Source organism: Stigmatopora argus, chromosome 1 (genome assembly GCF_051989625.1).
Source record: "Stigmatopora argus isolate UIUO_Sarg chromosome 1, RoL_Sarg_1.0, whole genome shotgun sequence".
Classification (NCBI taxonomy): domain Eukaryota; kingdom Metazoa; phylum Chordata; class Actinopteri; order Syngnathiformes; family Syngnathidae; genus Stigmatopora; species Stigmatopora argus.
The window spans coordinates 16,707,422-16,732,318 of NC_135387.1; the positions used below are offsets into that span (position 1 = coordinate 16,707,422).

At 39.5% G+C, this 24,897-nt stretch overlaps 1 protein-coding gene across 3 annotated transcripts in view; it reads left to right on the plus strand.

The window, feature by feature from the left end:
• LOC144084905 (TOX high mobility group box family member 2-like) overlaps nt 1-24,897 on the plus strand; it is a 69,356-nt gene that overhangs the window by 39,269 nt on the left and 5,190 nt on the right. For all 3 annotated transcript variants that reach the window (XM_077613733.1, XM_077613741.1, XM_077613723.1), the window contains 3 exons: nt 6,713-6,973; nt 20,779-21,009; nt 24,485-24,565. In XM_077613733.1, coding sequence (XP_077469859.1) covers nt 6,713-6,973; nt 20,779-21,009; nt 24,485-24,565 — 573 coding nt within the window. The remainder of the gene's footprint in view (nt 1-6,712; nt 6,974-20,778; nt 21,010-24,484; nt 24,566-24,897) is intronic.

A 24,897-nucleotide genomic window follows, 5' to 3' on the forward strand; every position in this document is an offset into this window, starting at 1 on the left:
CTAAATGTGTCACCATGAAATTACCTAATACGTGCCCAGCTGACAATGTGGTTTGTTGCGCTTATGCAGGATTTATTTCCAGCTATGTTTAGTTTTACTCTTGCAGGGGAATGTCAAACCTGATCCTATCTTCACACAAGTCAGCTCATTGCAGCTGCACTCCGCAAGACTTAGTCAACCTTGAGCTTGCCAGACCGGTCAAAAACTTACTTGAATCTAAGAAGAACATATTTTTTTATACGTCAAACATATTCATATTATTATTATTATAATTACTGTTGCCATCAACTCACTCCACCCTATCATCAATTTACTTTTGATGTCACATTCTCATACTTTGTACAGTATATCATGTACTGTAATTCTTTTTACTATAACCACGACGTTTTCCCCACTTTGAACCCTGGTACTTATTTATGAAACAATGGTGGGTGTGGCTCATACTAGGGTGTGCCATATGGTCTAAAAATTGTGGTATGTGGCGAGCTAAATACTCTTACAGGCATCCTGCATTGTTGGATCCTGGATTTTTTTTCTTTCATTTCATTTCACTTTCTTGCATTCTATGGACAAATCTTGATAGTTCATCAACATTTTATTACCGTCTATAATGTATGTATGTAAATATTTTCTGCAATTGCAAATAGTACAATCAACATGTGTTTATTCATGCTTTCCACATGACAAGGTTTGTACATCATAAACAAAATCTTAATATTGGGACACATGTTTGTGTTTCTATTTTTGTACATTAAGCATAATGGGCACATTATGCAGTTTATAAACATCCTGTATTGCCTGCTCATCACACATTAAGACACCTTCTATTGTTAGTTTATACTTAAGCTTATACTTCTACTTAGACTCAGATCACAACTTTATAGACAATGCACATGCTTATTCGTGTGCTGTTGTGAGCATGCACATTCACGTTAATCTGCTCATTATGTAAATCAAGGAGACATCTCAGGGGGCTCCTCTTCTTTAATGCTGGTCGATCAACACCACGATTCAGAATGTGTAGTGACCTTTATTCCACTTATGTTCTGAAACTCTGCTTTTATTTATCGTTTGATTTTTTGATATGACATACAAAGGCCTCCATAGGGAAAGAGTTTCAGATGCTTTGCATATTATTTGCATGCTATGATGAGATGGGTCAGGAGTCAGATCCTTTCTTATTTTGAAGGTTCTCAAAACAAGAGAAGAGACATTTCTGTTTTAAATGTGACAATGGCCGACTTGTCAAAACCACCACTATCAACTTTTCCATGCACACCATTTGACGTGATAATATTGTGACTTTGGTTAATTGACGTCCAGATGTGGTCTGGCCTATTTGAACAGCTGATGTCAGCATTTAACCCCCACCATCAGCACCTCCTCCATCTCTGTCTGAGTCACCTCTCTGTACACCACACACCCAATGTAGGCGAAGGCGTCGTTACTCAACAATGACTCAGAGTGCACTATTATAGCCCCACTACCACACTCGTCACCTTTTAGAGATTCTGCCCATCTCTCAGCGCTGTGCATGGACATTTAAGACAAAGAATGATAAATAAAAATCAAAAGTCTGAAAACGCCCACACATAATTCAATCCTTCTTTGAGGTCATATGGAGCCGTTGGCTAGGTCAGGAGAGTCTCACAATATATTCAAATCTTAGTGCTCACTTTTGTCTAGTCAGGCTAAACACTGTTTTTAGCACACACACAAAAATGCAGTACGTACAGTAAAATCGATATATGAAAACAGTGCTGGAGGAACATCAGAGTCCCATCGGCACATCATGCACGCCTATGCTTAGAGGGACTGTAAAGAGCTGTAGCCAGGGATCGGTAGTTCTTTATGTAGGTCAGCCCATGCCCGCCAATAAGTCCAATTACCGTCATGCTCCGAAATAGAACAAGCAGTAACCTTTGCTCTGCTTTTATAAGCATTGAGTGGATGCACGAGCTGATTTAAAGATGGTACATGGTGGGGAGGAAAAAAGAATTAGAAACATTCTCGGAATGGTCCCATCAGCCAGCTAATCATTAGACCGAAGAGAAACACAGTGTCAATAAAGACTTGACTCAAGACTATCAAAACGACCCCACGGTCTCCCGCATTTTACAGCCTGCTGCTTAAAATGCACCCTCTTGCAGAACAGCCGCTATCCTTCTAAAAAAGAAGCAAGTTATCAGCACCACAAGAGCGCTCAATGATTCATACACTCTTTTAACAGAAGTTGAATCCTTGCCTCTATTTCCGTCACAGCCTCTCACTTGAAATGCAGCACGATGGAGCAGAGGGATTTAGCGGGACTAAATAGTTTGATATTTCTATTGGTTTTCTGCCTGTTTCCCCCTCACTCACTCTCTTTGTGATCTTTCTCATCACAGTGAGACCAAGGTCATGGCTGATTGAAATATAATAGAAGTGTAGACATCTGGCCTAATACTGTGGGAAGTTAAATCTATTTTAATGGCCCCTGCTGCAGTGGATTCTCTCTGATGCACTCTTGCGCTTCGCTGACAGTAAATCACAATGTTCTCTTATTACCCTGACTGGAATGAGGGCAAAGAGAAAGAACAATGAGGGATCCACATCATTTGTTTGCACCCCTCCCTTGCTTTTTCCTTTCCTCTCCTCCCCGCCCCTTTGCCTGTCTCCACTCGGTTTGCCAGTCATAAACCAAAGGGCTAAAAGAGTGACATCAGGAAAATAAAAATAAAGGTGATTATACTCCAGCTATTGTGCCATATGTGATTACTGCCTTGCACTATATGTGCCATGGAGGGGGGATAAACCGCTGATATACAAAATATTTTTCATACATATTTTTAAATTAGATGACTAAAACGTAGTGGATGCCTTATTGTTCCAGTTTGAAGTTAATGTATTTTTTTAAACATCCTTCTTGCTTGGATTCTAACAGTGAACAAAAAACTATGATGGTTCAAAACTCAGCCCTTTTCTAGACTGTTTTAAAATACATTGTCCACCCACACCTGCAATTCAGAGAGCGGTCCTTCTTAAATGAGATCCATTTTGATGTGACATTTGAGAGAATTACCAGTGCACACGTGAAGTAGAGAAGAGGTTACCTTGCTGTCTCACCATTGGCTGCAGCCTCTCGTAGCCCACCTGTCCTTTAGTGACAGACACGAACTACGACCCTGCCGTGTTCTCGTAACACCTTCCCCCGACTCGCACATTCCACTTATCCTAGTTCTGTCTCGCTGTCAGTCAACCAGGTGATATTCCATTCTTTTCTCTCACACTTTATGCTTCTTGTGATACAAATGCGCTCCCTTGCCCTTTCAAAGCCAAGTAAAGCAGCCTTTTTGGGGACTCTTCAGCCGTGTACATAGTTGATCATGAGTTTGATTTCTTGTTTTTGTCTGCACCGCAAGGTTGTTTTTTGAAGGGGATTTTTGTAATTCCTCATAAGATATTTTTAAAGATTTACTGTTGCCATGTATCTATCAAGAATGCACAAACTGGACGTGAGGATCTTTATTTATGCATGGCCAGCTGTTGTTTATCGCAAAAAAACATGTTGCACTGTCATTTTACTCACACCGTAGCATATGGCTGAATGACTTTCCATAGGACATTATATACTCAATGAAAGTTATTTAGTTTATGAGGCTTTTTAATGTTTTGTCACTTTTATGTGTCCACCCTGTGTCATGAAGACAGTTTCAGGTCGTACCCCTTCTACTGCCTGTAGTCAGCTAGAATAGGCTCCAGCACCCCTGTGAACCTCGTGAGGATAAGCGGCTCAGATGATGGAACATATATACACTACCTTCAAAAAAACACTTATTCTTGAATCACTTAATAGCTAATCTGTCTGACTTTAATTAACATTAAGCATGGTCACATTAATCTTTGAAATACAATTTGTTTTAATGTCCCCAATGTTTTTCTATGTTAATAAATGATTTGGTTTACACTCAATTAAGAACTAATATAGAGTACTCTGTACTAATGAGCATTAGCAGCACAGAAAATGAATGGATGATTCTGGAATTGAACTTCATTATGCTGAATATTATGAACTTTCATAACTATGCGTGTGTTAAAGTAACAAGTTGCAGGTGGTTCAATATGATTTTAGTTTTTTTTATGATAATGCTCAAATTGTATTGTATAAACAGTTTTTCCAATCTTCAGTTAAGAGATCATCCCTGTATCTCAGGACCATTTTAATTATGTAGCAGAAAAATATCGGCAAACCAAAAACTATTGCATTTATTACATTTGGCTCTTAAGATAGCTAAGTGAATACCGTTGTTAGAGGAAAAATGACCTAAATGTTCAAATTCCAGCTTTGGAATCATGGTGAAGGTTACAAGGAAAGGGCTGAATCAACATTAGGCGTTTCATTGTGACCCCTCTTTGATCCACTGTCCTTCAATGCCCTGAAAGACAGTATATTTTTGAATTATTTATCTTACATTTGAAAATATTACACATGAAATGTCCTTGTCCCATGTCTTTTCTCCAAGGGCGTCATAGGAAGCCATAAAGGCAAACAACATTCATGAAAATAATGAAAGGCACAACTACCGAATAGCCTCAAACAGCCTTTTGTATTTTTATGATGCAGAAAATGTGCACAGAATTAAGGAAGTATATGTCTGTATTATGCGATCAATATGGAGTTTTCCTTTTTATATTCACAATAATCCTTTTTTTAATGTTAAACAGCTTTGTTTTGATCAGAGAAGAGAATGAGAACTTTCAATTTTATTTTCACTAGAAAAGGACACATTTGATACTTGGGAGCAAGTCATATCAAGACTTTATTTTGAGTTTGACATCAATAATTCAATTCTTATCTGCACTCTTTATATATGAAGAACAATCACAGCTTTCATGTTTGTATTGTTTTGTTCTCAAGTTATTCATGTGTAAGATATCTGCTCACAATATCTTAATTGGCTAATCATTGCATTTTTGTGACTGCTGCTTTCTCGATATACAAAGAGGGTTTTTTCTACCTTCCCTCTAACAGGAAAACTTAATTAAAAATATTGTATTCATTTAATTCTTTATTATTTTTAAGGTTGCCTATATTCGGCGTTCATGCTGGTGGTCAAGATCGAAAGTATTTTCTGTACAATTCACTTATATCAGTCATCATTTTACCAATCTTGTTGCGTCTGTTTCTGAACAGAGATCTGTCCACCATTAATGTGAGTAGCTATAGGTTTGATATAGGCTCGGTATGTTACCCCCTCCGTTTCCCTGTGGCAAGATGCTGTAAAGAAAAAAAAATGGACAAAACACTAACCAAAGTTGTCATGGTCTCATGTTACTAAATGAAATCCTTGACAATGCCAACAACTTTTACACTTGGATAAGTATAAAAGCTTTCAGATTCGTCTCTCTTTTGTGTTGTTCCCCGCGACCCTTGTAAACGGTTCGGAAAATGAATAAATGAATGTATACTGTTTCCCTAGCAACCATAATTCTAAATGACAACAGCCGTTGCGAAAGCATTCTAATGCGGTGGAAAAGAACTGATCATTTTAAGGAATCATCAAGAAAAGCACATTCAGCACTCAGATTAAAGTGTTTTAGTGTTATTACATTGCCTCCGGTAATAGAATGCATTAGGTCTCCTGCCCAAGTTTCACAAATTTTGTTAGGGTGATATCGTAGCTGTTCTCCCACGATTTGCTTTAAATGTTTGTTTGTAAGAAGAATTGCTGCACTGGCGGGCGGCATGACAGACTACATGAGAAAGATATTGAATTGATTTCTGAAATGTTGCAGAACGGACTATGGTTGATGTGTACCACGAGACATGAATAATAAAAAATTCTATTAAAAAGCTCTTGAAAGGCTGACACTGGAATATTATTTGTGATGATTAATTTTCTTCAGTCATTATAAAGGGGAGTTGGCATCAGATTGTCGCTGACAAAATTGCTTTTCATTCCCTAGTGAACACCCTCAGTATGCTTTTGAGAGCAGCAAACCATCTTTCTCTGTGCAGCATTATGCCAAGACAAGCGCTGTGAAAGACGGTCGCATACTCTGCTTATGCATCACTCTGTATGCATTTTTTGCAGCTCATTTACACTCACAAACTTATAATGAGGAACAATAGTTTGATTGCTTTGGTGAGATCATGAAAATAACTATAATTTGACGGTCAAGGACGTTCTTTGCAAACAAATTAAGGCTGTTTTTGTAGAACTGTTGGTTAGCAGGTGTTTATAGTCCCTATTATGAAACTGTTAATTAATAAAATCATTCATTAATACTTCTTGCTGAGTGAGGTTAATACACATTTTGCCCAAAATACAAGAACTGCCCCAGGTAAGATAAATGGCAAAAATTGAGCATGACTTAATAAATTGTGTTTTTTCTCTTGTTAAAATCCCTACTCTTGGAATAATGAAGTACATGATTTCAACTGATGGATTTATTAACTGATGGCTTTAGGTGTGCTTTTGAGATTTAAGTGCAAAGTTGTAAATGTTCAAATTGTGTTCTTGCTGATTCGCTTCCTGTGCGCCAATTCACGCCTACGTTGCTAATGAAATACTAATGCATGTCTGTGGGTTGGAGAGTCTAAATTGCTCATAGGCATGAATGCAGGTCCTCTTTGCCACCTGCATTTGATGTTTTTAATATACGTTAGTTAAAAAAACATGCACAATAATAAGCTAACGTTGCTGTTAATTTGTCTTGTATGCATTCGCAGAGCTATTCCAGTCAGGGCAGAGGAAGTAATGGCGGAGGAGGAGGAGCAGGGGATGAAGACTACGAGATCCCCCCAATTACACCCCCAAATCATGCTGATCCCTCTTTGCTACACCTCATGGAGCATGAGTCAGGGTATCCGTTTCACACCTTGCCCCACAATGGCCTGCTCAACACCTACTCCTACCCTGAGCTGCCTGCCCTAATGATGTCCAACATGCTGGGTCAGGACAGCCACCTCCTCTCAGGGCCTATGCACTCAGTAAGTACACACACCCCCTCTGACATTTTTTTCCGCCCCTTGTGACATCCCATGATGTGGTACTTTACGCAGACCTGATCTCCAATATGCTTCGTTCCCTGTGATCATTTTTTTCCTAATGGTAAAGTGTTCCTCTATTAGCTTTCAAATCAGCACGTTTAGAGGCCACGGACGCTGAGACCGTGAAGTCAAAGCAGAGGCTCGTGCCTGCCGTGTGCAGAGCTGCAGCCACGCACATCTTTGCTGTGCACAGCTCCTTTAATATCGCCTCAGCTGTGCAACTTAAAGATTTCATTAGCTCAAAGAGAACCAAGAAAGGAAGCAAGAAACTCAGCGTTTTGCATTTTTATTTGTGAAGAACAGAAAAGTGAGAAAGAGGGTAAAAAGAGGAGCTTTTAGGGGAGTGTGGGGTTTTTGAACTGAACGCTTGATAAGAAGAGGGAATGTCCCTCGTCAGCTACTTTTTCTTTTTCTAAAAGGGACCCTCATTCCCCTCTGTGAAAGCAAAGGGACTTTTTCTTGTGTCAAACATGCTTCAGACTCAACATGTAAATACCCCTGCTGAACAGTCAGATGCTTTAATCATAGAATCGAACCAGATGAATAATAGATGGCCTGTGTGGTTAATTATTCAACGTCATATACTTTCATCTGACATGAATATCACCCCCCTTCACACTTAACCCCCCAACCCCACTATGAATATTTATGCTTTAATGCGAGCATCCGTGGCGTTTATCCTCCGTTAATCAGGTTTTACGTGGTTTTCTTTCTCTTTCTCAAATGGAATAAGTTGCCTGCCCTGCATTCACTGCGGGTGGTGGCTAAAGGCCTCTGTTAGGCGGCATCGGGTCACAGATTGCTGTCCTGAATATCCTCAATCTGTTAAAAGATGCTATTGACTGGAACACAGTCGATTAAATGGCCTCTGGCTTGAGAAACCTATACGGTCATTTAGATGAGTAGATTAGCACTCCGATCTCGCCTTTGGACAAATGCGTTTACATGGTGGAGAATGTGTAACAAAGCCACAATAATATTGTTTAAAGCCTCAGAAGGGGAGTGTCATTATTTTTGAAACAACATTCGTTTCACCTTTGCAATTATTTACCTTCCAAAAGCCCTTCGGTGTAATGTTCCATTTTCTTATTTCACACCCCCTTTCTCATAAATGGACTTTCACTGCAGTAAATCACTACACAAACACAGACTTGCACGCTTGCTGAAAGGGCCGAAGATTTATGTAACACATTCATATTTCTCACTTTTACATTTTAGTACTACTCTTGCAAAGCCCGGCTAATAATAGCCTGTAATAATATTTCTTGTCGCCTAGCAACCGCCACAAGTAATAGCTTACTCTAGAAAAATAGATGACCGATAAGAAAGAAAGAGGGGGGGAATGAGAGGTAGGAGTGGGGGGATTTCAATTCATTTATTATCTCATGGGACAAGAGGGGCTTATTTCTCAGGCTGTGGAATAGGAAAGTAGGCTATATATTGAGAAATATTTAAAGAAATTGAAGATGGCGTTGTTTTCATTTTGTTTCCATTAGGGATGTTTCATTCGATGTTTCCCCTGCAAACTCAATTAACCTTAATTTCATACTGATAAGGATGTAATATGTAAGATCGAATTTCTGTCTGCTCCGTGCTTTAAGAAAATGAAGGCGGATCCAAATAAGCTCTCAGTTTCTGTGGGACTGCTCACCTATGAAAAAGCAATACTTGGGGCTGCATTGACTACCATAATACTAATCGTTTGCAGGCTTGTTCACCATCAGTAAAAAAAAGCCAATAAAAGTTCTACCTAAAGGATACACTTCTCTGCAATAAAAGCTATCATTGAGTGCACAAATAAACCTCCTACAAGTAAAAGCTCAGCTGGAGGAGTGGATTCGCTTCTTCTCAAGGGATGTTGTTGCTGGTTTTTGTACAACATGTAGCCTTAGGCTAAAGCTCTGTAAACTTCTTCTCCCTGCTTTGGGATTCTCTTCCTCAGTGCACATCGATCCTACAGTGAGCAAAGTTAAACCATTTCACGATTGAGAGTAGTGGATTGACCACCATGATGCTGCTTAGGCACAAAATGTTCGCTTTAAACGGCACTGCACAAAAGTCCAATTTATCCTGGCTGCCAGCCACCTCTTATCCTTATGATTGGAATGCCTTAATATGCAGCACACATATTAACAGCTAAATCATAAGGTGCATTGCAAACTGACACTGAGACACAAGCAATTTGAATTTGATGTACATTGAATCTTAGCTGGTCTTCTTATCGTGCAAATTCCTCTGAAAACGTAATTTTTACTTGCTGTTTTTTTCAGCTGTTGGTAAATCGGCAAACGCCGCAACAGCTATAGGTTTTGGCGTTCGTATTAATAAGGGCTCATTTCAATTTGGTTTTAAAATATATATTTTTTTATTGTTCATGAGCAACCTTGAGTGTAAGAATTCACACTTCTACCTATGGAACGTGATTTTGCTGGTTTTTTTTCCAAGTCATCTTCAGTACAAGTATTCCAAATGATGAGTCCTTGGCCTGATGACATAGTAGAAACAATGATGACTACTAAGAACTGCATCAAATAGTATGCCTTCAGGAAGATGCTGATGTGGCATCTGTTGTTGATGAATTGTTGTTATTTTCATCGTGGTTGTAGTTTAAGGTGGTCATATTTATCGCGACTCTACATAACATTTTTGTCATCGGTCATTTAATTACTTAATTGAAGAGATGAAGATAAAATTCTCTATAGCTGTGTCGCTATTGAATATTTAAAATAGCCCTCAGATATTGTTGGGGGTGTGGTGATAATGTTGTGGCCAGTTACTGTATAAATGCAGTACAGGGCCTAAGCTATCGTTTGTTTTAATAACAAACAATGCACTAAGTGCTATTTAGAGCTATGGTTACTTATTGTCATTGCTCTTCCCTTTCACGTTGACCTACTCTGGTCGTGACTATGAATCAAGCCAGAAAGAGACACGCCTTGGATGAGCGCAAACTGTGAAATGTAACATGTTGGCGTGTGAATATTCAGCACCGCCGGAGAATCCCCGTCTCATCCTTCGCTGTCAGGATGTTTGCCAGCCTGGAAAGAGGTGGCACTCAGGGGGCTCTTGTTCAACAAGCCCCCTGATTACTCAGGTCTGCTTGAGGCTGCTGTTGGGGTGTGTGTGGAGGGGATGCCAGAAAGCTCAAGTCTTTGATAAGATAAAGTAGGAGGGACATTTGCCAGTAGACAGTAATGAGGGGTCGTGGAGGGGCTCAAAATAGCGCCTTAAGGGGCACAGCGGCGTTTAAATATTGAAACACAGCACCGGCCCCTGTCTCATTACTGCTATAATGAGGCTAGTTAAAGGAGGCCAAAGCTGTGACTGCCAAAAAAACAGCTGCTAGTTAAACAAGTTGATGCCACACACCTGACTCACAGGACTCCCACTCATTTTGACTTTGGATTCATTTCTATATACAGCAGTAACCAGTTATTAAGGGTTCTTATCATTATATTATGCATGTTAGTAGGAGACTGTATTCGACAGGTTAAAAAAAGGGATTGCTGGTGTATTTTTTTTTTTTTCAATGAAGTAAAGGTTGCATTGGAGGCTCAACCGACAGATTCTGGGTTCAAATCTCAACTGTGTATGTACTGTAAGTATTCTCTGAGTTTCCTCAGCATCGAAAAATATTTTTTGTCTATTAACATGATAAAAAATTTAAAACAAAATACACAGTTCGCCCAACCAGCCAGTCTAAGACCAACACAACACCAAGGCTTTTCAGAGTTAAGGCCAAGACCCCAGAAATGTGTTCTCGAGGTGGGTTTTGAGACAAAGACTGGTCTTGAGAGTTACAATTTTTAAATTTAACAATAACAACATGTCTGGGTTTAGGTGTGCGTTGGGGTGTGTGTGCATGTGTCAGACATTGTCAGAGACACTGATCGCTACAAGGTTATGTGAGCTTGATTTACTGCAATCTGAAAGGAAATGTATTTTTGCATCACTTAGCATTTAGACAAGGGCGACAATGGGGCAGTATACACATTTCAAAACAATGACATCAAATCAATGCAGACTGCTTTATTCATTTGAAGCTTGGAGATTTTAAAACGTAGGGCAAATGGAGAAATAAACGAGTCAGAGTTTGTAGATACACATTTATATTTTGTCATGCACAAAATATAGACAATCTATTATAAAATACAATTGGAATGAAATCCCCTGAAATAATTTGAGTACACTCAATCTAGAAACACTGTGAAACTGCTTTAAAATAAACCTATCAAAAGAAATATGAATCAAAAAATATAGCAGCAAATTGCAGTTTTCACTTGACTTCACATGTTCATTGCTTGCTTGGATTACTTGTGTTTATTGAAACAGCTGTCTTTATTTCCAAAGGTTTGAGACATATCTCGTATGACCCACATGCTCTGCTGCCTTTCGCTGAGGCAGATATGACATCTTGGTGACATTCGAAGATAAATCACTTTTTGGAGCAGTAGAAATGTTTTCTGTTGTGTCTTTTCATGTCATTAAAAAAGAAGAGACAAATGCCCTTCAGTGTGTTACACTCTAGCACAGGGGCAAACCATGTCTCGCGGTTGTCAAGAGAAATGACAGCAAGATAATTGGCAGGGCACTCCCTTTTCATTTCCACTGAAACAAATAGGCTCACAAACACAATGGTGCTTAAAAAAAATAAAGCTTTGTTTTGCGGCACTTTATTATGCTGACTTTGGAGTAATGAAGTGCTGTATTAACAGACTGAGCATTAAAAACAAATGTGCATTCATTGGCGTGCATGAATATTCAAGACACTAACGCAAACAACCTTAGGCAACAGTTAGGATTGATGAATATTTAAAACAGCTTGGTCACAGCAATTTCAACACTGCGTTACAGCGGATTCTATGGGAGCATCATGTTCAAGGGTAAACAATTTGAAGAAGAAAAAAATGATTGGCCGGGCTATCTGAATGCATCTGGAATGCAGTATGCACAAAAAATGAGACTTCGATTGCATGCAAAAGACAATATACCATGTGCACATTTATAGATTAATCAGTCCATCTATAACATATTAAATACAAAAAGATAATTACATTTTTGTAGTGTAGTGTAGTGGAGGATCACCTCAAGTAAGTGTGGATACAAAGGAATGAGGAGTAATTAGAAGTTAAAGAGCCAATGTGGATGAATTCATGTATTTAATGTTAAATTCAAGTATTTAATGTTTGCAAGCGCACATCATGCTTTTTGCGCTGGCAGTTTAGTGAATCCCTCATCGCCTTGGCTGCTCCCTTTAAGAGATCGGAGGGTTGACTCGTCCTCCTCGTCAGCAATGCTACGCTAATTAGGCCCGCCACAAAGTCAGCCTGTGGGGATAATGTCCCATTATTAGAGTCATTTGTTTCAATTAACCGCTCCGTGATTCTACAATAGCAAGGCACAGCCCAGTGCAGAGGAGCCATTACTCTTGCCTGAGGAAATTCTGATGTGTCCGATTGGAGAAAGCGGCGGGTTCCTGCTTCCCGCTTGTGGTGCTGCTCCCAGATTCCATAAACAAATAATCAAAGTTAAGTTGCTCCTGGATACAAGGAGAATAAAATTACACGTTGTCTTTATAAATAATCACTCTTCTGGCCATCTGACTTAGTTGTGCATGTGTACTTAAACTAAAAGCAGGACTGACTACAATGAACTTGCTGAGGGCACATTGTGGTTGAGAGAAATTCAGTGCATAGTTTTAATGCTCTGCCTTTAAGAATGTAACTATCTCACCCTTGGGCCGGAGGTTGGACACTTAAAATAATAAAGTTGAATTAAATTATAAGGAGGAGGAGGCTTTTTTAAGCCAAACACAAAAGAATGTGCTTTGTCCCTGACATAACAACCAATAAGCGTGTCTAATAGGGCCCGGCAGCCGTCAGACAGAACCAACAATTGTGCCCTGCATTCACAAAGAGACATAAAATCAACCCAGCATCTGCCTCCGAGTGGTAGAATAATGACAGGGAAACAGCATATGTTTACATCTCCACAATACCAACAGAGACCTAGGAGAGTTTGAGAGTTTGGTTTTAAAAGTAGAGCTTGATTTTATATATCACAACTCTTCAGCCAGAGCATAATGGTAGGCCTCATAGACTAATTTCAGCTTTACTGGGCCATGATCTGATTGTACTATCACCAGGAAGCCAATGTCTGAAGGCTTTGGAGGCCAACTAGAGGTTCACAGAAGAATTTAAAAAGAAAGAAAGAAAGTAAGGAGAAGGAAAGCATAACTGCACAAAAAGTTTTTTTAACGGCACCCTAATTATCTGACTTGATTTTCTTGTGGGGGTAAAAAAGACGACAGCTTTAAAATGGTTTGGATGTTAGCTTGGCTGTGATACTACTGGCGGACAAGCCCACACATCTCTTATATTGTGATCGTCAGTTCTGTTTGCTACTGTGAGCTGAATAGAAGCACTTCTATTTGAATGAGAAGCTACTGATGTGCTTTAACAGCGAGAACGTAGGGGGTTGTATTCTGAGTTTGAATATGCTTGTGAATGTGAGGCTGGTCCAGCAAAGACGGAAACTGCATGCACGGATCAGTTTTAGAATCCCTTTATGATATGAATAATTTGACATTAGTACGCTCACTGTTGCTCACAGCTGGATGCTGGAAGAGCCATGTATATTTGTTAGCTCTATGAGATGGGGGCATAAAAAAGCTGTCCGTACATTACTGAGCAATCAAGGAATAACATCAAAAATCTGTGTGCCACTTTGAGGCTAATTTTACACGCAGCAGAAATCTCATTTTTGTAATAATCATTTGCATGTTTTTGTTATTTTTAAATCAAATCTTTTGGTGTTTTATAATATAAAAGGCTAGCTGAGCAACCACTTTTAGGTCCATTCACCACTAGATAATGGAAACTTCGATTGCTACGAAGAGGTAGCTGCCCTGTGATGCCTCTGTTGCCAGGCTCTCTCATTGGCTTTCTCCCCCCTGCTGCGCAGATGTTTACAAAGAGACATCACCAGCTCACATTAAAAGGTTCAAGTTGTCCCCTCGGGCTGTTGCTATGGAAATAACTCTGCTACGGTGGCTCATTCATGTTTGATTAATTGTATTTTTTTTCCCTGTCGAAGCTCTTTGCCTCTACAAAGACCTCATCATGGGGACATTGTACCTTGAAAACAAACAACAGTATAAGGTTATTCCATTTGATCTTTCCTGTATTCTCTCTCACATGGCACAGATAGAACCTCCGTTACCAAATCATTTTTGTCATACTAGTGCTAATAACCCTATGAAAGAATATCCAGTGCCATTCCTACCTGGTTGGGAAATCATCCTTTTGCCTTTTTCTTGTCTAAAATTGCCGACTGTGCTGCTGAGCTGCAGCTATCCACTGGGACCAATTAAGAATGCAAGGAGAGCCAGGAAGTGCAGAGGAGATGCCTTTTTGCCGCTATTTATTAAAATTCAATCTGCATGGACCCCTCCGACAGCTCGTTAAAGTACCATTAATCTAATTAGTTCTCACTTGCCACTGTTTTGACCACATTACCAAATACAAGGGTCTCGACTTTGCAATTTCGGCTGATTAAGTCTGTCCAGTGCTGAGAGGAGAGCACCAGAGCAGACAGGACATTTCCACCCTCTGTTAAATCACGAACCCCGACATCTTCTTTGATTCCTTTTTAACGTTAAGTTCAAATGATGCAGCTTGCCATTCTAAAGACATTATAAGAGTCTAAAGATATTGAAAAGCCTTGTGTATTTTATTAGACAAGCGCAAGAATTGACTGCAAGTTCATGTGATTCCTAATGCTGTCCTCCAATGATGTTGTTATTTTTCTTTTGAATCCCAACCATGAATTTGCACTTCCGGTCGCTGATTGTTTGGGCTGGGTTGTATCTTTATTTGATGAGTGCTGCCCTCGGAATGATTGCCTGCTTCTTTCTGCTCAGAGATCTGTGAGGTGGCTTTGACATCCAGTCCTGTTCATTGCTTACAGATGGCTGTTCTGACATGGCGCCGTAATTGTTTCCAGATGAAAAGTGCATGGTACATTTTCAAGATATGTCTAAAACCACCAGGCGTCACCTATGCGGCGTGGTTTATAGATTTAGTACATTATAATGGTGTGTGGGTAGACGTTTAAGTAGATGATCACATGTTTTACAGTGTGTTAAAACGAGTATTTTTTTTCTATTTATAGTCAGAAAGCTTCAGCATCAAACAGCTTTGTTTACACTTTCTTCTTGTTGGCCACATTCTGTAAGAGCAATCTTGATTGTGCTGCATATTACTTGCAGATGTCCATAAAAAGAAAATAAATAGCTACGTAACCTCAAAACGCATGCAATCAATCTGTTCACAAAATGTCTTCATTTGTTTTCTTCCACCTTGAATCTGAAAATCATACAACATGTACGATTCTCATCAGTGAATTGAATATCTATACATTGATGTTAACAACTGCACGGCCACATGCACATGTTTTTCAATACACGTCTGATATTTTTATTGCACTGCGCAACTTCCAGGAACCCACTTTCACCTTGACAGTACATCTTGTGGTGGGAATGGTTGAAAAATTACATATGACATTCTGAAATTGCATTATTCTCACTGCTCCTGCTGCTGCTTTAACCATAGTCATTTATCTATTTATAAAACCACTAAAGGCTTGTAGTACGGATAACAGCTGCATTGAGCACTGCACTCCTTCGTGCTTTTGGTGTTGAAAAGCTATTCTCTAAATTACTACATTTGCATTCCTATCCTATTGGCAGTTTCCTCATAGTTCTGTAGATATCACAACATGAAACAGTAATTGAGCAGCTATGCTGTCCTTTTTCAAGATGCACATCATTGCTGTAATCCTGCTTATTTGTTTCAACCATTTTCATCTCTCAATATAAACACATTGAATTCCTTTCATTATTAATATTTTCTTTGGCATTCTTTGACATTTTATATATTTTTATTCCTAACTATTGACACTTAAATGTACCATGGGAACGCAACTGCGTCATGGGCATCATTCAATTTCACTTTTTTGACCCCAAATTTCTCTCACTCACTCATTCATTTTTTGTCGTCCATCTATCCATGACAGTGGCGTATAGTGACAGGTAAAATTGGATGGACATTTCTCCTAGTTATCTGAAGTCAGATTGCAGGGGCATTAGCAGCTTTTCAGAAGGGAAACCCAGACTTCCCACTACTCAACAATTTCATCCAACTGCTCCAGGGGCATCCTGAGGTGTACCCAAGCCCGATGTGAGACATAGTATACCCCATGTGTCAGTGGTCAGCCCGGGGGTCTCTTTCCAGTGGAAAGTCCCCGGAACCCCTCACCAGGGAGGCATCCATGGGTCATCTGAACCATCTTATCTGGCTCCTCTCGATGCCAACCAGTAACGGCACTACTTCAAGCACATCCCAGATGACCATTCTTCTCACCCCATTGCTGAGGGAGAGCCCAGGCACACCCTGCGGAGAAAAATCATTTTGCACGCTTGTATCTGAGATCTTGTTCTTTCGATCACGGCCAACGTCGCCTGACCATAGGTCAGGGTAGAACGTAGATTGACTGGTCAATTGAGAACTTTGCCTTCTGGCTCCGTCCGATCTTCACCATGAGTATGCATCACTACAGACACTTGACCAATCTGCCTGTCCGTTTACCGCACCATTTTTCCCTCACTCGTGAACGAGACTGAGATACTTCAACTCCTCCAAGTGAGGTCAGCAGTTTTTTACCACTGGAAATCAAATGTCTCAACAGAAACTTTGCAAACAAAGACAATTAAATCTTAACTTCTTTACATCCTGTGGGTTGTCACTCCTGAGAGTAAGCATCCGATCCTGATGGACAACCCAAGGAGTTATAGGGAAAGTCAATTAAACTGTATGACATGAATCATCATTTCTTGTCATCGCTGACAGCTGTTATGAGAATCTGCTCTTTTTAGACTAAGCACTCTGAGTCATTTACATGCGGCGAACACCTCTTTTTTTTCCTTCCGCTGTGGGAATTTTTGTGGCCTCTGTGTTGCACTCAGATTTCAGACTGTCAAATAAAAAGCGCCAGTAACTGTGTCTGTATGGTAAACATGGAATTCTCTCAGGCAACTATAATTTTGTTTGGAATGTGTGCTCTTTATGTCAAGAATGTGTCATGTTTGTTTTTATTAAAGTAAAGTGACATGCAGTGTACGGTGAATAAGAAATCTAATTACGATTATATACAAAACTTTTCAAGGCTTTTCCCCCCTCTTTTGTGGCCACTGTAAGTAGTAGTTCTGTTAGCATTTTTCACCCTATTCATGCCGGAGCGTATATTTGTTTTTACAAGAGTTGTTGCTTCCACTCAAAGCGGAGGCCATTGTGATGTTCAACTTCATTGTGTTTGGGAGGACCTGGATCTATTGAGTGTCTGCAGCATACTTTGCTGCAAACGGCACCATGTAAAAAGAGGTTTTGTCTTTATTAAGTCCACACTGCTCACATTTATCGCCACTCTGCTGCTAGCCGCATCCGATGATGATGCATACTAAACATTTAAGGCCATGCCTGAGCAAACACTTTCATGGCCTCCCACACTGTTACATGATTTTATTGTCTTACTTTCACATCTTTGTGACTGTCAGCCTGCATTTCCGAGTTTGTCCTTCGTTGCGCCTTACCTTTTTCTATTCCTTCTCCTTCTCCTCCTCGCTCTGTTTTCATAGTGACGCAGTTGTCAGGCTGTCAATTCTAATCTTGTCTTGCCGATGCAGTGCTCTCCATTCAGATTTACAGCGACCCCCACACTCCCGAGTAGGACCCACCTCCCCCCCTTTGGGTCTCTCGCTTCCCCTCAGACAACAGAAACGCTGATGGGATGAGCAAGCTGAGGCTGACACCATAGTTCAGTCTTTTGATAGTAAACTACAAAGTGGAGTGCAATATATATTTAGAATCTGCTGGTCTTTAGGAAGGTAGTTTCTTACCGAGCAGCAGCCTACAATAAGTGGAACATACTTAAATTTGGAGCTACTGCCTCCATCTGATTCATCAAGGTGCCCTTTGTCCTCTACTTTGCTCTTCGAATATGTATGAAAATCTCTATTAGGCCTATTAAAGATCTTTACAGATGATAAATATGTAAATGATAGACTGCTATGATGCTGAGTGACATATTCTTCAATCGTATGCCGAGGAACAGTTTTGCAAGGTGCGATGCAAATAGAAATGGCAATGAGCTGTAGAGCAGATGTGCACATGTTCCCTCTCCCCCTTCGCCACTGACATGATCATCATCATCATCAGGGTCACAGTTGTAATATTCATTAAACAATGTGGCTTCCTCCCCCCTCAGTAAAGACAAGATTAACATCCCGGGGAGTAATCTGTAACTTTACACTTAACACGACATCACTTTTCAACACTGACTCCTACTGGTTGTCATGGGGAAGCTCTGTTTTGTTGAGGTTTTGCCACCTGTTATAGGATGTTTATTCCGGTTTACTATGGCAGACATCTGCATGCCTCGGTAGTGCTAACAAAGGAAGCCTTTCAAGAGATACCATTCAAATGCATTGAGAGGTTGTGTTTGTTAGCAACAGTCAAAAGAGCATCAATTAAACTGATTTAAAGGACAGAAGTCTGCAGCATAGCAGGCTCGGAATGGCACACAAATACATAATAATGATTATTAGTGTGTACTTTACTGGTTGCTTTAGCCGGCAATTTATGTGAGTAATCTGGTTGTTATACGTGTTAAGAAAAGGGTCTTTCACTTCTATTTTATTTCAGTAGTGACGGCAGTTGGATTCCTCAGAGGCACAGTATTCTACATGCCTTTATTTGTTCTTCCATTTTTAATGCAATTCCATTACCACTTGTTCAATCCAAAAGGAGAACCACAAGATGAAATGAAAGCATGTGCCCATTGTTCCATCCTCTAGCAAATTGCATGTTGTTGCAAAGTGTTGTCATCATGCTCTCTGGAGTACAAATTCATATGAATTGTCGTGGAAATGCTATAGTTGTTTTTTGTTGTCTCTAACCCCCTATTTTGTTCGTTCAATTTTGTCTACCTTCATTTTAGTCTCTTCATTTCTAAGGCTTGAATGGAACAGATGTCATATCTAATGCCTGTCTTCCAACTCATTGCCTGGAAGTGAGGGCTAATTATGTTTTAATGGAACACGACATACTTGCTCACAAGAAATAATTATTACCTGTAAGCTGTGAGATATATAGGTAACATCTTCACGCCATCTTGAATTGAAAGATTTCATTTCATTTTCTTTTTCTTTTTTTTTGTCTTTTGTCACCAATTGTGCTCCTGGACCTTGAATTTTGATTACTTCATTTCATGCTGTGTACAGTGTGTTGTTCAGCTATGCATTTTCTGCTGAATCAATTAGACTATGCTGTTCATTTCTTGTTTTTACTTGGATAGTTGAAGGAAAGGTGCCGACAGCTGCTGCAAGGATGGATTTGATTTAGGGAGGAAATTGTGGAATCTAAAAGATGTGGTAGTGATTACAAAATGTGTATTAGCATATCAAAGTAGAAAAACAGTTGTGATGGACTGCTAACCCTCAGATGTGGCTGTAACAGCCAAACAGCAATGTTGAGGGTAAATATAATATATCGCACATTTATTTTTAAAATGGCAGTAAAGTTTAAATCAACAAAAACAATTGAACTTTAAATGCAGTGAAATACAGAATTCAGTATCCAGTATTTCATTCAGATGAAAACATTTGTTGTGAATTGTAGCAGGTGCTATAATCATGCCTGTCATGGGTTTTTAAAACAACATTAAAAAATAAATGTGCGCTTTGTCTTTGTTTTTCTAGATTGGCTTAGTCTTGTAATTTCTGGTTGTAGGCAAAGTCTGGGGCTTATATAGACGGTTTGGGTTCAATACTGCTGCCTGTTTTCTGCTTTTTTCTTTTGAGCAAAATCTTAGTTGTGATGCTGATGATAACTAGAAAAGAAATACTACTTTGACTAGGTTGAGCATTTTCAAAACCAAGAAAAATCCAGGTTAACGCCTCTTTCTCTGTCTTGCAATGTCTTTGGGCTTACCCACACCCTTTGCCCTCCCTTCTCTGTCTTGTTCTCTCTCCCTGCGTTTGATGTGTTTTCTCTGCATCCAAGAAGGCAATTTTCATACAGAATCACACCCAGGATCAGGTGACCTGGATTTGACTCAACGTCTGAACCCCACACACAAAATGAAAGTGCATCCATGTGTATTGGATGTTGCACATCATGCGGATGTGAGCAGTTTACGCTTTCTGAAAGTGGACTGAGATTGCCCTGTGTTATTGCAGACAAACAATGTGATTACAGCCTTTAAATATAGATATTTAGAATGTTTTTTTCCACCCACTGTGTTTTCTAGAAGAACAGACAGAAGATATGTCTGGGATTTATTTCAAAGTAAAGACCAATATTACTAGTACTGTACTATGCTTCAAAGAAGATTAGGTTATTTCTATCTTTGGCCAGTTTGGCTCTCCGATACCACAGAGGCAAAGTGATGTCCTTCATGTACATTTAGTTCGTAAATCGATCTGTTCCTTCAAAGAACAAACTTTGGCTGCATTTCACAGACTGTTTGTTTTCACCCTCGAACTGCAAACCTTGCTGTAGTTTACCTTTAAACACAGCAATGGCCTTTAAATCCTCACCACGTTATTTGCCTAATCATCTTTTGACCTGATGTAATTATTTTCATCACTTTAATTAATAGCTTTTGTACGGCCTATTGTCCTGTGGCAGATAAGCAACGATAAGCGGTCCTCGGCAGAAATGATGAAGCCTAAACCCAAACCACAAAAGAAAAAGAAGAAGAAAGACCCCAACGAGCCACAGAAACCTGTCTCAGCCTACGCACTCTTCTTCCGAGACACCCAGGCGGCCATTAAAGGTCAAAACCCCAACGCCACCTTTGGAGACGTCTCCAAGATTGTTGCCTCCATGTGGGACGGCCTAGGAGAGGAACAGAAGCAGGTACTTTTAGTCTATCTGTGGAAGTGCATGATGATAATGCTTTCATATGTTAATACAGTATAAAAAAATGAGTGAATTACCAAGCGTACATTATTTCAAAATTTTATTTGATATTGAATTTTTTGTCCGTTTTAAATTTTTAATTCAAATGTACCTCCCACAATCTGGCACAACCTTGTTAGCTTTTTTGCGTCTGAATGTAAATAGACTACTTTTCAGACAACCTCCAAAGTCAAAGGCCCCAAAGTTTCACAATTGGAAGTTTGAGCAAAATTTCCGGGGGGGAAAAACTCCCTACATTCATTCATTTTCTGAACCGCTTATCCTCACAACAGTCACGGAGGATGCTGGAGCCTATCCTAGCTAACTGCGGGCACCAGGTGGGAGATACCCTCAATCGTTGCCCAGCCACTCGCAGGGCAACCATTCACGGTCACACCCATACCTAGGGGCAATTTATTGTGTAGGATATTCTGGGGATTTCCAACACAAATTGACATGAATCAATTTATATCGATCTAGCCATTGATCTCTCTATATATCTCTTTGATTTAACGACTCTGAACTCTTGTTCTATTACGCTGATGTGTCCCATTTTTATGTTATGCTGCAATATAATACAAACCTGACTCTCCCTTCTGAGAAAAAAATCAATCCAATGGGATCTCCTTTAATACAGCTGGGCTCTGTGTTCAGGTTCAGGGTTGTAACATCTTTTTCGAAACAGTACAAATCAATAAGAAAATGAATCTATTTGTTTTTTGTACTCCAAGAAAGATTATTATATATCATATTAGTATACCACAATAATTCTCTTTTTGCACCTTTGTGCATTGCATGTGAAACCATTAACCACTGTTTAATTACCAGAACATTGCTATGTGATACCACTGACTTTAATGAGCAGGTTCTTCCTCTTCATAAATATAATCCACCCATTTACCTATTCCTGATTCCCCTGACTTTCATTAAAATGTTTTTTCTATATTATTATATTTTTTAATTCTACTTAGTGACAAGTGAAGTAAAAAGAGAGACAACCGCCATAACGCAGTTTAAGCTAATAACTCAACATTTTACAAGAGAAATCTTGTACATTTTGACATATACAATGCACGTAGAGGTTTGCGTAATCTGCAGTGTATATAGGTAAGGTATCAAGTAACATGACTCGACTCAACTCAACATTACAGATGAAACAGCCAATCATAACTATCGATACATTCACTAGAGAACCCTTCTATTTGTGTATTTTAACACCACTCTTGCCAATGTGTTCCCACAAGAAGAAGAAAAAACATCTGCGGAGAGTTAATGAACCAGTTGTTGTCAGGAAACACTTTAGATCAAAAAAATTAATGAGGTGGTTTGTATTTTTGTCTGATTCTTTAAAAAGTAATGAGTTAATTGGAGAAAAAAAGTCTTGTGTCATCCAAGGTCCATTGCTCAACAAAGCAATGTAGATGAGCACAAAACTGGAAAAAAAATGCAGTCAAATTTTGTTCAAGGTGTCGCTAGTGTTCCACTCTTTATGTTTTTGATCCTCCCAAGAATATAAAATAAGTCCACCTTGTCCTTTGTGTAGCTAAAGGGCATCTTGACAATTCCCATTTTCATGACAAGCAGCCTTATGCTTTTGTCGCTATTCAACATCATCACTGCTGTGCTGCAGTAAACATGAGGTCATTGTGTTTTACCTTGAGGCTATTCAAATCTAAAGCATAACTGTTTGCCTCTCTTGCTTCATGGCATGATTAAGCTTACACCTAATAAAGGATGCCTTTACTAAAACTAGTCTCGAAAAATAGCAATTTTCTTACTATAAGTGGCTTCAGTTCAACGTACTTTTTATTCATCTTTTTTATTTGTGTGCAGTTGAACTACCGAACCACTTAAATACATTTTAAAAGTGGAAAGAAAAGAAAAGGATACCAGAAGTCAATACTGTAAAAAGGAAATGATTCAAATTCAGAAGAAAATGAAATTAGTAAAAATAACTGAAAATGTCATAAAATGCTCACCTGGCTGGCATTTGAAATGTCAAATATCTCCACTTTTTTTTTTTACATTTGATCAAAGAGGCGGCGGCCCGGCGGCTAAGTGGTTAGCGTGTCGGCCTCACAGTGGGGGACCTGGGTTCAAATCCAGGTCGGTCCACCTGTGTGGAGTTTGCATGTTCTCCCCAGGCCTGTGTGAGTTTTCTCTGGGTACTCCGGGTTTCCTCCCACATTCCAAAGTCATGCATGATAGGCTGATTGGACACTCTAAATTGCCCCTAGGTATGAGTGTGCGCATGAATGGTTGTTTGTGTCCTTGTGCCCTGCGATTGGCTGGCCACTGATTTAGGATGTACCCCGGCTCTGGCCCGAAGTCAGCTGAAATAGGCTCCAACACCCTAGTGAGGATAAAGCGGTTCAGGAGATGAGATTAGATGAGATCAAAGAGAGATAATTTTTTTCTCATAGATTATTAAAATGTGGAGAATGGCAAAATTCCTTTTTGCTTTCATCTCTAAATCATTGTTGCTATGAGCTGAACAGAAGACCAGACTAACATGCATTGTACAGTTAAAACAAGAATTTAACATACATTGTGTAAAAACACACTATTTGTCTCAATGTCGAAGGTCAAATCTGACTAAATCTCTGCCGGTTCAAATCATTTGGGATTACTGAAATCATTTCATTTTGTTCAAGAGAATTTTATATTATTTTCTTCGAAGGTCAAAAGTTTACATTGCTTCAGGGTATCCCCCTGCCCAAAATTGCCCAGGATAGGCTACAGCACCCCCGCGTCATCTACCATGAAGATAAGCAGAACAGAAAATGAATGAATGAAGGTTTTTTTTTCAACTGATTCCTATCTTGATAAAAGCCTGTTTAGGTAATACCCTGTCTATTGTCAACAGGAATGACAACAAACATAAAAAAAAAACGTTCTAACCGGGGGTCCATTAGAAAAAGCATTAGCAGGAATCTTTTTTCCATTTCAACTGTTTATATAACTAAGATATTTTACCCAACTCTCTATTCATAATGGCCACTTATTTAATCTGTTACAGCACACCCTGCCGAGCTAAAACGTGTATTTACAAAAGAAAAAGCAAGCACTATTGATAAGAGTTGCCTGTATAATGGCAAGAAGGGCAGTGAAATGCCTCTTTACATTCTCTACTCCAGCAGCAAGCTAGTTCAGTGAGTGTCTAATATCAGTGTGCTGATAGGACTGTTATTTGGGAGCTAAAAGGAGTTCCAGTTCATTTATTGTGGTGGATTGGAATGGAAATGATGTGTTTCTACAATAGAGGGAGACACATTGAGATGAGACAGTATTAGTGATGCAGTGAGGAAATAAAAGTGTTCTGTACCATTAGCTCTGATGGAAAGGGAAGCATTAAGGGTGTGCATGTGCATGAGTATGTCAACCTCTAGTCTGACCTGAAGCCGCATGTTTTGATTTTCACCTTTCTTCTCAGGCTTACAAGAGAAAAACTGAAGCGGCAAAAAAGGAGTACCTGAAAGCCTTGGCGGCGTACAGAGCCAGTTTGGTTTCCAAGGTAACGCTTATGACACACAGGCACAGGCTTAGACTGATGATGGATTGGATGGAAAAGCCCAGCTAATGGGCTGGGAGGGGCCTCGGTGTTGGAGAGGGTGGGAATTAGATGCAAAAAGAACCAGCCATACTGTATTTGGAACAATACCTGATTTCCTTAGGGTGTAGATATGTGGGGGTGGGTAGTGAAGTATTGGGGGATGGGTCAACCAATCATAGTGCAAGCGTATGACCATAACAGCTACTATAATGGAGTTAGGATATAAAACAATTTTCTTTCTCGTCTGCCCTTCAAAGAGAATGTCAAAAGGTTATGAATGACATATTTGATCA